Below are 14,083 nucleotides of genomic sequence, written 5' to 3'. Positions count from 1 at the left end.
TTGTTATATGAGATTTTGTATTGTCTCTTTGGTTGTCTAGTCTTATCACTGGTGGTAGGACTTCTTGGGAGTTCGCAAGGGTAGGTACCACCACCCCGCCTATTTCCGCCGCGAAGCAGTAATGCGTTTCGGTTCGAAGGGTGGGGTAGCCGTTGTAAGACCTTAGAACTTATATCTCGAGGTGGGTGGCGCATTCACGTTGTAGATGTCTATGGGCTCCAGTAACCACTTAACACCAGGTGGGCTGTGAGCTCGTCTACCCATCTAGGCAATAAAAAATATATCTAGTATTCAAGATAATTTATGCCCTCAATAGAAAACATTGAAAGGTTTTTATAATAACTGTATTATTGGCATGTGTCAAGTAACTGTGTCCATTGAAAATTATCTAATATTTCACTTTCATTTAACTGTTCCGTTCTATCAAATCCGTATCGAAATAGGTTAAGACAACAAAAAAAAAAAAAATGACGCCGGCTATCTACCATGTTGTCCTCTGTTTGTGAACCGAATTTATTTTTAAATTTGTATAAATATAGATCGTTTTTAATGTTATTAACAGAAAATAGATGGAACTGGGTTGTTTTTTTTTAAATATCAATAGTAAAACAAAAGAGAAAGTGTAATAGATAAAATGAATGTAAATCTTCAGATGTTAGGGTCATTATGGTCGAATTTAGATTTTTAATACACTTATTAGGATTGTTAGATTATATAGTTATAATAAATAAATATCTATTTAATTTCAAGTCATTTGACGACATGCGTTTCGGTTTGAAGGGTGGGGCAGCCGTTGTAATTATACTGAGACCTTAGAACTTATATCTCAAGGTGGGTGGTGTATTTACGTCATCGATTTTATGGGCTCCAGTAACCACTTTTTTTTTATTGCTTATATGGGTGGACGAGGTCACAGCCCACCTGGTGTTAAGTGGTTACTGAAGCCCATAGACATCCACAACGTGAATGCGCCACCCACCTTGAGATAAGTTCTAAGGTTTCAGTATAGTTACAACGGCAGGTGGACTGTGTGCTCCCGGTCGTGGACGAGCTTGCAGCGCGCACTCTGCGTGCTGTGGGTCTCGTCTGCGGGGGAGTTGCTGGACTTCGACCGGGCGCGTCCGTAGGTGGCGGATCACGGGCCTCTGGGCAATAGTCACAGGGGCATCGCTCCTTCTCTCTCGTTGTGTTACGGCGGGAGAGATTGAGCGACGCGGACCAAAACCAGCATCGGGGGTTACACGCTCTCCTCCCCCTTCACTTGCTGAAGGGTGGTTCTCCTGGAGATGCGAGGGCCTCCACTTTTTCCCTCTTTTCCTTGTTGTTTTATTGTTTTGTTCACACTGTCCTTTGGTTATTTTTATTTATTTATTAATTTAATTTAAGTTTCAATCTGTCTCTTTCTCTTCTTTTGTTTCCTTCCGTTCATTGTTTTATTTTACACGCTTTTCTATTCTTCTTCTCCTGTGGTTTTATTTTGATTTTATTTGGTTTTATTTTTATCTTCTTTCCTTTTATACCCAATTCTAAGCTCTGACACCCGGCGAGAGAATGAATGGCTGGTGGGCGACCAGTCGCTAGGGTGTCCCAGGGAACCGAACCCTGGGTTAAAAAATATATAAAAAAGAAATAAATGTAATGGCTAGTTTTAAAAAGATACTACCCCAGGAGGGTACCTCCCGCTCCGCGGGGGGAGAATCCCTCCGTGCGGCCGACTCGTCGGACGCACGCTGCCCCACGTACTCTGGGGGGGGCAAAAACTGCCTAGACGTCAGGTCCGGGAAGGACGGAGTTCAGACGAAGATGTCCGAGAAGGACCTTGAAGTAAGCTCCTTAAGAGCCAATGTCGTGTCAGACGATGACATGGCCACAGTCGGTTCGGCCCAATCGTCGACCCGCTCGTCGCCGACACGACGACAGCGGAAAAGGGTCCTTAATATAAGCTCAGACGGGTTGAGCAGCAGCTCCGGTTCGGAGGCTCAGGGCCCGTCAGTTGCGAAGCCCAGAGCCGTGACGCCATCAAAGCGTGGAAGGGGACGCCCTCCGACCACGAGGCAGTGCGTTGGCATGGCTGCTGCCAGGAAGGCGTGCCTTAGGGCCCAAAGAGAGGAGAGGGAGTTCACAGAGAGCGCGCGCACCACGCGCCAGAAGAAGAGAGCGGCTGAGGGATCTGTCCCTAAGCCTGATGCCGAGCGTAGGCTCCATCAGAGTGCTGAGGTGGCTCTGACGGTGGCCGCCAAATCTAGTAGCCCGAAGGGCACGTATGTGCGTGCATTGAAGGAGTTGGCGGCCACCGTCAAGGAGGCCACGGAGGACCTTGTGGGCCGCACCGCAACTGAAGAGGCTGAAAGATTGCGTGCGATCAACGCCAAGCAGGAGCAGGAGATCCTACAGCTTCGCAAGGAGCTTGATGAAATTAGGAGGGAGCTGGCTACGGTCTCGCAGGTGCTAGGGAATGCACCAGCCGCAGCCCCGGCCCCAAACACCGAAGAAGAAGAGGAGGAGTTGCGCCTCCAGCGCATTATGCGAGCTGTCGGCACGATGCTCGACGCTCGCTTTGCGGGGCTAGAGGGACGGCTTCTACCGGAGCCGCGAATGCGACCACCGCTAGCGGCGGACAGGCGGAAGAGCCGCGAAAAATCACCGGACCCTCCTATGGTCGTAGACGCTACACTGAATTCGGCACCATTATTGAAACCAGTGCCACCTACAACATCGGCGAAAAAGAGGATACGAGGCCCCAGAAGAAAAGCCACTGCGCAAGTGGCTCCACCTGGAACGCCCACCCTCCTCCCGGCTCCAGCTTCCTTGATCGAGAGCTGGTCAACGGTCACCCGTAGGGGCACTCGGCCGAGGGAGGGAGCAGTGAGGACAGTTCCAGTGGTAGCACCCGCTGAAGCGGGAAAGAAAAACCCGTCCTCTGCAAAGAGGAAAGAGAAGAAGCTGCGTCCTCCGCGCTCTGAAGCTGTTGTGCTCAAGCTGCAGCCGGAGGCTGTAGAAAGAGGACTCACATACCGCAGCGTACTCGCCGAAGCGAGAGCCAAGGTGGACCCCGGGGCACTCGGAATCCCCATCCAGCGCATCCGGTCTGCAGTGACTGGGGCCAAGGTGTTGGTAGTGGAAGGTGCTGATCAGAGCGCCAAGGCTGATCTCCTGGCCCAAAAGCTTCGTGAGGTTCTGTCCGCGGAGGGGGTCATCGTGACCCGGCCAGTGACGACTGCAGCCATCCGCATCAGCGGGCTGGATGACTCCTTGACGCCGGAGGAAGTAGCCGCTGAGCTCGCCCGGATTGGCGAATGCACTGAAGCGGTGAAGATCGGAGAGATCAAGTCTGGCCCAAGTGGGATGGGTCAGGTGTTGGTTCGGTTGCCCGTCGCTGCCGCGACGAAGATCCTCGCCGTACCGAAATTGAGGGTCGGTTGGAGCGTGCTCCGCGCTCATCTGCTAGAGGCTAAGAAGCTACAGTGCTTCCGATGCCATGAGCTAGGGCACGTGAGCGCTCGATGTCCGTCGTCGGTCGACCGCAGCCGTGATTGTTACCGGTGCGGCCAGACCGGCCACGTAGCGTCCGGCTGCTCTCTGGCGCCACACTGTGCTGTATGTGCCTCTGCCGGCAGACCGGCGGATCACGTCTCCGGGAGCAAGGCTTGTGCCAAGTCCCCGAGACCGAGACCTAGAAGAGGAGCTTCCGCTGCGCTTGAGAATGCGCGGAGGCAGCCCGGTACGGCTATGGAGACATCGAATGACGCCCTGTTATGACAGGTGTCCTTCGATTCCTGCAGGGGAATCTCAATCACTCTGCCAGAGCTCAGGACCTTTTGTTCCAGAGCATGGCAGAGGGGTTGACCCATCTTGCGGTGGTCGCCGAGCCGTATCGGGTTCCTTCGAGCCCCGATTGGGCAGCCGATTTGGAGGGCCGAGTGGCTATCATCCGACGTTGTTGTGTAGGTGCTCCGCCCAGGTTCGACGTTGTCGAGAGAGGTTGCGGCTTTGTTGCTGTCCTCTGGGCCGAGGTATTCATATTGGGAGTGTACTTCTCCCCAAACAGGACGCTCGCCGAGTTTGAGGTTTTTCTCAGCGAGCTCAGCCGCGTCGTTGGGAGGTCGCACTCCCAACGGATACTCGTTCTCGGGGACCTCAACGCCAAGTCATTGGCTTGGGGATCCTCGAGGACGTGCCCCAGAGGTAGGGCGGTGGAGGAGTGGCTGGTCGGAAGCGGTCTTCTCGTCCTCAATCGTGGCGCAGAACTCACGTGCGTGCGACGTTTGGGCGGGTCCGTGGTTGACGTTACATTTGCCACGCCCGACGTGGCGAATCGCGTACGCGGTTGGGCCGTGATGGTCGGCGAGGAGACGCTCTCCGACCACCGCTACATTCGTTTCGGTGTCGCAGTGCCTCCGGCGGAGTCTATCCAGGGCTCTTCCTTGCTCTGCGGTGGCGGCGCGGGGGGTCCTCGTTGGGCCCAGAAGCGCCTCAACGTCGAGAGGTTGTGTGAGGCGGCTGTAGTCCAGGCATGGCGTCTTGACTCGCTTGGTGAGCCAGCAGACGTGTGCGAGGGGGTGGAGCATCTGCGCGAGGCGATGTCGCGGGTGTGCGACGCCGCTATGCCTCGCATTAGAGCTCTCGCTCCTAAACGCAGAGTCCACTGGTGGACTGAGGAGATCGCTAGCCAGCGCCGGTTGTGCGACGTCAGTCGTCGCGCATACCAACGGTATCGACGCCGAAGAACGCACCGGGACCCCGATGAGGAGGACCGACTGTACGAGGTGTACAGGATGGCCATAAGGGCCCTGCGCGTGGCTATCGGGGAGGCGAAGGAGGCTGCTTGGAACGACCTACTAGCTTCGCTCGACTGTGATCCGTGGGGGCGGCCCTACAGGCTGGCGCGCAATGTGCTCCGCCCTTGGGCCCCCCCCGCAACCAGCACCCTGCCGCCGGAGACATTGCAGCGGGTAGTCGGGGGTCTGTTTCCGGATTTTACCGGGACGGCCTTCTTCCCCCCTGTGATGACGACGATGCGGGTTGCTGATGGCGGGGAGCCTGCGGACGTTTCGCAGGCGGAGTTTGAATCGGCTGTGCAGAGGATGCGGGCGAAGCGCACGGCTCCCGGTCCCGATGGGATCTCGTCCCGAGCGTGGGCGCTCGCCTTGACGGGCGATGGTTTGGGGCCTGCCCTCCGAAGGCTGTTCAGCCGGTGCCTCCGTGAGGGCAGGTTCCCAGAGCCATGGAGGACTGGTCGGCTCGTCCTTATTCCTAAGGAGGGTCGGCCACGTGACGAACCGAACGGGTACCGCCCAATCGTCGTGCTGGACGAGGCCGGTAAGCTCTTCGAGCGCGTCATCGCTAATCGCCTTGTCCAGCACCTGGAAAACGTTGGGCCTGATTTGGCTCCTAACCAATACGGTTTCCGGAGGGGTCGCTCGACCGTGGACGCGGTCTTGCGTGTCCGCCATCTCTCCGATTGTGCGTGCTCCGAGGGGGGCGTGTTGTTGGCTGTGTCGATTGACATCGCCAACGCCTTCAACACGATCCCCTGGAGCACGATCGTGGAATCACTTCGGTTTCACCGCATCCCCAATAGTCTCCGCACCCTGATAGAGGACTACCTCTCAGGGCGGAGCGTGATTTTCCCCGAGAGAAGAGGATGGGGACGAAAAACGGTGTCGTGCGGGGTCCCACAGGGGTCGGTATTGGGACCACTCCTGTGGGACATCGGTTTCGACTGGGTCCTCCGCGGTGCTGGCCTGCGTGGCGTCGACGTGGTGTGCTATGCCGACGACACGTTGGTGACGGCTCGCGGAGCTGACTACAGGACCGCAGCGATCCTTGCAACGGCGGCGGTCTCCACCGTCGTTAGCCGCATTCGGAGACTAGGTCTTGAGGTGGCCCTCCACAAGTCTGAGGCCGTATGCTTTCACCCGGTTCGGAGAGGACCCCCTCCGGGCGCGACGCTCATAGTCGGTGGAGTATCGATCGCTGTCCAGCCGAAGCTCAAATATTTGGGCATCGTGCTGGACAGTCGATGGCGCTTCGACCACCATTTTGGTGAGTTGATTCCGAGGCTACTGGGCATGGCAGGTGCGTTAGTCCGTCTTCTGCCCAACGTTGGTGGTTGCAGCGTCGGTGTCCGACGCCTGTACCTGGGGGTCGTGCGCAGTATGGCCTTGCATGGCGCTCCCGTGTGGTCGCCCACACTCTCCGCACGCAATGCGGCGCTGCTGCTCCGAGCTCAGCGGGCGCTCGCGGTGAGGGTCATCAGGGGGTACCGTACGATCTCCCGAGAGGTCGCCTGCGCCCTCGCTGGTTCCCTTCCTTGGGATCTCGAGGCCGAGGTATTGGCTACGGTATACCGGCGCAGGGCACAGTCCCTGGGTCGGGGACGGACACCCGGCCTGTCGGCTGTCAGTCGGTGGAGGCGTGCTGCGCGTCATCTGGCGTACGCTAAATGGAGGGAGCGGTTGCTGGAGGAACTTCATCAAACCTCAGCCACCCGCCGGCGCACTCTCGAGGCCCTGGTGCCCGTGCTGGAGACATGGTCAGATCGGCGACACGGCATGCTCTCCTTCCGCCTTACGCAGGTCCTCTCGGGGCATGGCTGCTTCGGGAGGTACCTGTGGAGGGTTTGCAGGAGAGAGCCACATCCGGGTTGTCACCAGTGCGGGCATCCGGATGATGACGCTCAGCACGCACTCGAAGCGTGCCCGCGTTGGGAGCACCCGCGGCGAGATCTCATCGCGGTGCTGGGGAGGGACCTCTCCTTGCGGGCTATCATTGCCCGCATGCTAGAGGACGAGAGTTCGTGGGAGGCCATGGCCAGATTTTGCGACCTGGTCATGGCGTTCCGCGAGGCTGAGGAGCGCGAAAGGGAGTGGAATCCCTCTTCGGCTCCTCAGCGAAGAAGGCGGGGTGGGCGACGCGGGCACGATGCTCCCGTTAATCTCCCGTAGGGACTGTTGGGTACTGGGTGCGGGGGCGCCCAGTGCTCTGCTGTCGGTTCCGTGGTGAGGCGGCGCAAGGTGGCTCCTATGCGCCACTCACGGTGTCTCCTGAGACGACGTCCTGCGGGATCTTCCCGGGGATTGGATCCCGTCCTATTGTCAGGATGGGTACCGGCGACGGCGAGCCTGCGGCGCGCATTGTGCGGTACCGTAGGTTTCGTGGAGTCGGAGTGGTGGAGCTCGATGGGGTTTAGTCGGTAGTCGGTTTTGCGGGGCGGGTCCTGCGTGGTAGACGCCGCGCAGCGCCTCGCGCGCCTTTCTCAAGGCGTAGTCTCCCGGTAGGAATTGGAAGAAGAGGAGGACTTTGGTCTTCCTCTTCTCCCTCTTCTTCTCTGGAGGCGCCGGAGTCCGACATAACCCGGTCTATTACCCCTCTCGACCGGGTATCCGTAAATGGATTCCCCAGCGTTAAAAAAAAAAAAAAAAGGTGGACTGTGTGCTCGTTCACCCATCTAACCAATAGAAGAAAAAAAAATTTTTTATTACAGATTAACGATTAATTTGACAGTCTAACAGTTTTTTAAAAACTATAGATTGCTCGGTATTTATGCAAAATTAAAGTCTGGTTAGCGTTGTAAACAATGAAACAAATATCTATATATTAATACGTGAAGCAAAAACTTTGTATCCCTTTTTACGAAAATTGCGCGGACGGAGGTGTATGAAATTTTCCACACTTATAGAGAATATAGAGAAGAAGTGCACAATGCTAATATTTTCTTAAAATAATGCATAAAAGATACATTAAATCAATAAAGAAAACATTACACACACTACATACCATGTATTTGACGCACACACGCATGCATACTATTCATTGTCAAACTTTTGTTCTTGGCGTCTGTTGTCAAATTGAGAATAGATTAAATATTGTTTGTCTTTGTTAATGTGTTTTATAGTGTAGTCTTCGCGAAATTTGTGATTATAGAAGTATAAAATACAATCATAAGAGTGTACAAACTTACAATTCCAATTAATTATAGTCGAATTTCGACTACTGCGGGACCTCTAGTGTAGTTTATTATACTATGTTAAGTTTTTTGGAAAAAGCAATTGTCATTACGTATACCTTTTTTAAATTTGCGACATTCCATCGAGCGAGCAGCGAGCAAGAGGCCAAAGTAGATTTGATGCCGTCTTGCATAACCTTAATTTCATTGACTCTTCTGCCTCGGAGACACGGAATACAAAATCCTTTTGGATGTGGCTTTATTAATATTAAAAAAAATATTAATTTATTTTCTAGTTACGCAGGTAAACGCGAAGTCGCCTTATATTTAACTAGCGGCCCGCTTCGGCTCCGCTCGGTTCTTTAACAAAAATCTCAACGATATTTGGAGTTGTTTTATTTTTTTAAATAAAAGAACATTTATTGCAGCATAACTATGTATGCTGTCACGACACTTTTTGTAAATAATAATGTGTTGTACAAAGTCGTAGTACATTATTTTATTCTATCATCAATAGTTTTCGAAGGGCACGCGATGTAAAGAATATTTTAGGTAATTTTTTTACACCTTGGGTTACATTATTGGAGTTTTAGTAAGGATCCCTAATTTTTTTTCCAAAAATATTATAGCCTATGTCACTCGGGAATAGTGTAGCTTCCAAACAGTTAAAGAATTTTTCAAATCCGTTCAGTAGTTTCGGAGCATATTCAATACAAACAAACAAATCTTTCCTCTTTATAATATTAGTATACATTAGTATAGACAATGGTCTTAGTGCTTACTAAGACTGACAGTACTTTATTAAAGAAATTTAGTATCCTAATTTTTTGGCAAACATTACCCCCTCAATTCTCTCGCTCATTTGGGCTAGGAAAAATTGCGCACGCAAGCTCACAATACGGCTTCTTGGAACTTAAAGTTTTTTATTTCTGCACACACACACAAATATGGCAGATATAATTTTGTAGGATTACTTTAATGTATAATCTAATATATAAAATTCTCGTGTCACGGTGTGCGTAATTGAATTCCTCCGAAACGGCTCGACCGATTTTGGTGAATCTTAACGTGCATATCGGCCAGGGTGGAGAAGCGGATTTTTCATCCCCTTAAATGTTAAGGGTGGTCCACCCCTAAATTTTATTTTTTATTTTTTAGACAAAAAATTTTGTTTTTATTTTTTTATGATACAGCATACAAAAATACATACAGCCCTAAATTTTCACCCCTCTATGATCAACCCTTATTTTTTATTTGTTAATTATAAGCTTTAATTTTTTTGGCAAGATTTTACATCTTTATTTTGTCATGAATTAAAATAAAAAATCTGATGTTACTCTCAATTTTTCATCCCTCTATGATCAACCCCTATTTTTTGTTTGTTAATTATAAACTTGAATTTTTTTGGCAAGATTTTTTTTTATTTTGTCATGACTTAAAATAAAAATAATCATATCACTCTCAATTTTTACTCTTATACGGTCAACCCCTATTTTTCCATCCCGATTTTTTTTTTAATTCTTTGCACAGATCCACAATAAGGTTGCAAGATGGCAATCAAATATTATAATTTTAGTACGATAAATTCTTATTCAGAGTTTATAATTTCAAGTTCCTTTAATTAGGTTTTTTTTTTAAATTTAATTTGATCTCCCGCCCTCGCCGGTCGACTACTGATCAACTATCAATCGATCAGTTATCCCCGCCAGGTGTCACCACTCATCCAGCAAACATCACGTAGTAGGGATGAAGACGAAGCCGGTCTCCTGTCTTACTCACTATACATTTTTCAGCCATGTTTTTTTGGTTTTATTTGTGTATCAATAGTATGTTCAGTAGGTCTGAGAATCGGCTACTATCTATTTTTCATACCCCTAAGTGATAAGGGTTGTCCACCCCAAACATTAATTTTTTAATTTTATTTTTTGGATACATTTTTTTTGGTTATATTATGTGGTTGAATGAGGTTTTTTTTTGTACACTAGAATTTCCCTAGAAATCTTATTTAAGGCAACACAACGTTTGCCGGGTCAGCTAGTAATACATATATATATTGTTTTTAGTTTATTATTCATGTTTAGTTCAACGTATCACGGGAGTTGGTCTTGTGCGATACAAGCTGCACTTTATTCAAAGACTGAAATAATGTGTTTACATTATAAATTTACTGGAAAATATACATTCTTGTACATTAAGCAAACTCTCCGGATTGCCATATCCGAATGTTTCACGTATCTGTAGCGTCCGTTGCCACATCCGAATGTTTCGCATTTCTTCTGTGACAGCGTCTCCCGAGCTGATTGCCTACGTCTGGAATATTTATCAAATAAATATTGAATCGTTTCATTTGCTCTATTTTGCGGCGCAACGGTCGCGCTTTCGAACTCCGCGAGGCTCCGGACGCATTTTATAGAGGGGGGGACGGTGACCGTTCACACCGCGTGATACTGTAATTTTTGTATAGATTTTTTCCAGCCGCATTCCGAATTACTTTGGCGAATACAAGGAGTTATTATTAAATTAATATTTTATTCATGCGAGCGACTGCTGCTGCTAAGAGTTTGTTCACCCACCAATTATACGTTTTTTTTTTGTCCGACCTATGCTGATAGCCTTGAGAGGCTATTTCAGCGCTACCTTAACTAGTAGGTGAGCTCACAGGGCTCAAACCTGACGACGTTGCTAACATGAACCTTAGCAAGAGCCGTGATTCGCAGAATCTACCACCGGATCGGAATCGCGACCCACTGAGAAGATCCGGCGAGAAACTCAGTGGGCTGTGTCTGTGGGTTAATTTACTCGTCGAGCCCATCGTCGCAAGGGACGGGTTCGACGAGGACGATGACCGGTGCTTAAGGTACCTAAAAGCAACGTTAGTGGATCGGGAGGATCCGAAATGATGTGTTTTGGGTGACGTCGACTGCTTTCCATTCTGTTCGCAGGATCGGGGATGTTTAAGACGATGTGTTCGACGAGCGAACTAATCCATAGACAGAGCCCATTGAGTTGCTCGCCGGATCTACTCAGTGGGTTGCGATTCCGATCCAGTGGTAGATAATGCTAAGCACTGCTCTTGCTGTTGTAAAGCGTTGCTGGAATAGCCTCTTAGGCTACCACTGAAAAAGTAGAAAAAAAAGAGAACATCACATAACAGCGGTTACGTGTCGGGAAAACCAAAACAATATTAAATTGTATTGTTAGGCCGGTAAGAGTAACGCCATCTATCGCCGAATATACGAACGAATATCGAAGGACCTAGTAGCACCTAGAACGCTCGAGAAGTACAACGCCATCTATTGTCAGATAGCGGAAACTACTACTAGAGATGTGTGGAATATTCTCGATAATTCTAGGGATGAGGTGTTGGCTATAAACGCGTTGTAGAGATGGCACACAGTCAGTCAGTAATCGGAACTACTCGAAGCGAAACAGCGAACGGATCACCTAAAGCGAAGCGGACGAAGTGAATTAAGAATTTTAGGGTGTTCTGTGAGTGTTCTAAGTGATAAATACAGTTTTAAGTTGTACCTTTGTGGAAAATTTACAGTGCGTAACAATATAACTTAATAAAGTCTACGTCTCGGGAAAACTGTGGAAAATGTTAGATTGTATATACGTTTATCTAACTTAATGTGCGTTATTTATGTATCGTATCGTAAGTCGTATCGGCGGTCGTGACGTCGCAGTGTGAATTGCCCTCAGTCGATGTGTTTTCCGGCGCCAACAGCCAATAAGCTTTCAGAGTCGCAGTCGTTGATTCAGACCGTCAGTCTTTCGAAATAAAAACGTTGTAGCCATGCTTTTGATTTTAGTATCGTGATTTTCTTGTTTTAAAGTCGAAAAGGAAAAATCGGAGCCGATCATTTGTCCCCACAGTAGGATTTCCGGTATGAAAGGAATCAGAGTTTGATAGACATATTTATATATATTTTTTTTATTGCTCAGATGTTACGTGGTACGATGTTACGTGTTAAGTGGTTACTGGAGCCCATAGACATCTACAGCGTAAATGCCGCCACCCACCTTGAGATACGAGTTCGAAGGTCTCAGTATAGTTACAACAGCTGCCCCGGCCTTCAAACGGAACGCATTATTGCTTCACGGCAGAAATAGGCAGGTGGTACCTACCCGTGCAGACTCATAAGACGTCTTACCACAATTATATGTTTAGTTAAATGAATATTAAACGCTCAGATAAACAAAAAAAACAGTTTGTCGCAGTCAGGGGCGCTAAGTGGTTCGTCAATAAGTCACTCAAATAGCGATACTCAAATAATTTATACGGTCCGATTTGGGGAATTTTGGTTGTTTTTTTTTATTTTCCTTGTAGGCAAATTACCATACGGCCCACGTGATGGTGAGTGGGTACCGTCGCCCGTGGACGTCAGCAATGCCACGGGCAGAGCCAACCTGCTGTCTGCCTTTTTAATACGTTTTTATTAGCTTCAGACGTATGTATGTTAGTAACGGTATATTTGAACATGATTTTGACCCCCTTCAAAACGTCGGATTAACTCGAAATTTGGTATACTTATTAAGGACCGATGATGATTCAATATTAAAAAAATATATGAGAAAATTGTATAATATAAAACTACTGATACCATGCACCCCACGCTTTTTTACAATAAAATATTTTTTTCTTACACTATTTTTAATTCTAATTTATTAAAATTTATTATCTAGTTTTTTAGTTGGATTTTCTATAAAAGCGTATTTTGTTAGTTTTTTTAAACTATTTTTTTTTTGTACTTATTCTCCCGATGTCACACAGTTCGTATTGCATTTCAATCAAATTATAAAATTATGTCACACGGATAATATCGATTCGAATGTCTTTCTATTTTTTTTTTTTATTATTTTTTATTGCTTAGATGGGTGGCCGAGCTCACAGCCCACCTGGTGTTAAGTGGTTACTGGAGCCCATAGACATCTACAACGTAAATGCGCCACCCACCTTGAGATATAAGTTCTAGGGTCTCCACCGTTCAAACCGAAACGCATTACTGCTTCACGGCAGAAACAAGCAGGGCGGTGGTACCTACCTGCGCGGACTCACAAGAGGTCCTACCACCAGAAAAATTCATAAATTGAATCCAAGAATAGCGTATTAACGTCTAGTTTATTGTGAAAAGCGTATATTGTACCAGTTCAAACGTTAAACAGGATTTTAGAAAACGGATATGGCTGTCGTTAGCTTCTTTTTTAATGTTCACTAGAGACGACGACATCTACTTTGCGTTTTCCACGTAGAAGAGTTAGGTCGATAGTTAGCAGAGTCATCTAATTGATAATATTTGTTTATATATGTTTTTATATGTATATATTTATGTATATCTATATATTTATGTATATGTATTTATTTAAGTACGAGTATTGATATCTATAAATATTATGTATGTTATATATACACATATTATTATGTTTCAGTAATATCACCTTCACACTACACCTACCAAGCTTCATCTCTGCACTCCCCTAAGGTAGACTGTTAGAGAATGCCTATGGCATTAAGTCCGCCTTTATACTTTATAGTATAAGAAGCTATAAATAAATAAATAAATAAATAATATTAATTCGATTTTAAGTGGTCGCGTTTAAGGAAATAATTTTATCAATTATAACTATTTAGAGAAAGTTTATGAATATTTTTATTTTATGATTTACCATTAAACAATTTTTCTAATGAAATACGTACTCAACAAATGTTCACGATTGACTTTCACGGTGAAGGAATAGCATTTATTATAGTTTGCGTAATTATTAGTGTTAGGACCCCTTGTGAGTCCGCACGGGTAGGTACCACCGCTCTGCCTATTTCTGCAGTGAAGCAGTAATGTGTTTTGGTTTGAAGGGTGGGCAGCCGCTGTAACTATACTTGAGACCTTCGAGCTTATATCTCAAGGTGGGTGGCGCATTTACGTTGTAGATGTCTATGGGCTCCAGTAGTAACCACTTAACACCAGGTGGGCTGTGAGCTCGTCCACACATTTAGCAATAAAAAAGAAAAAAAACACTCCATTCATGTCTTCTTCGGTTGACCTCTTCCCCCTCTACCTTGCACTACCATTCCCAAACATCTCCTAGTCACATGTATCATGTATTCACGGACACCTGTAACTGTTCAATACTTGA

At 47.6% G+C, this 14,083-nt stretch overlaps 1 protein-coding gene across 1 annotated transcript; it reads left to right on the top strand.

Moving 5' to 3' along the window:
- The first annotated feature begins 1,803 nt into the window (after positions 1-1,803).
- On the top strand, positions 1,804-11,731 carry LOC119630716 (uncharacterized). Its single transcript, XM_038021080.2, has 3 exons — positions 1,804-3,721; positions 3,949-5,463; positions 11,676-11,731. The coding sequence occupies exons 1-3, from the start codon at positions 1,804-1,806 to the stop codon at positions 11,729-11,731; spliced, it is 3,489 nt and encodes a 1,162-aa protein (XP_037877008.2).
- The last annotated feature ends 2,352 nt before the right edge of the window (positions 11,732-14,083 follow it).

Source organism: Bombyx mori, chromosome 28 (genome assembly GCF_030269925.1).
Source record: "Bombyx mori chromosome 28, ASM3026992v2".
NCBI classification, from domain to species: Eukaryota; Metazoa; Arthropoda; class Insecta; order Lepidoptera; family Bombycidae; genus Bombyx; species Bombyx mori.
This window is presented reverse-complemented; position numbering and strand designations above follow the sequence as displayed.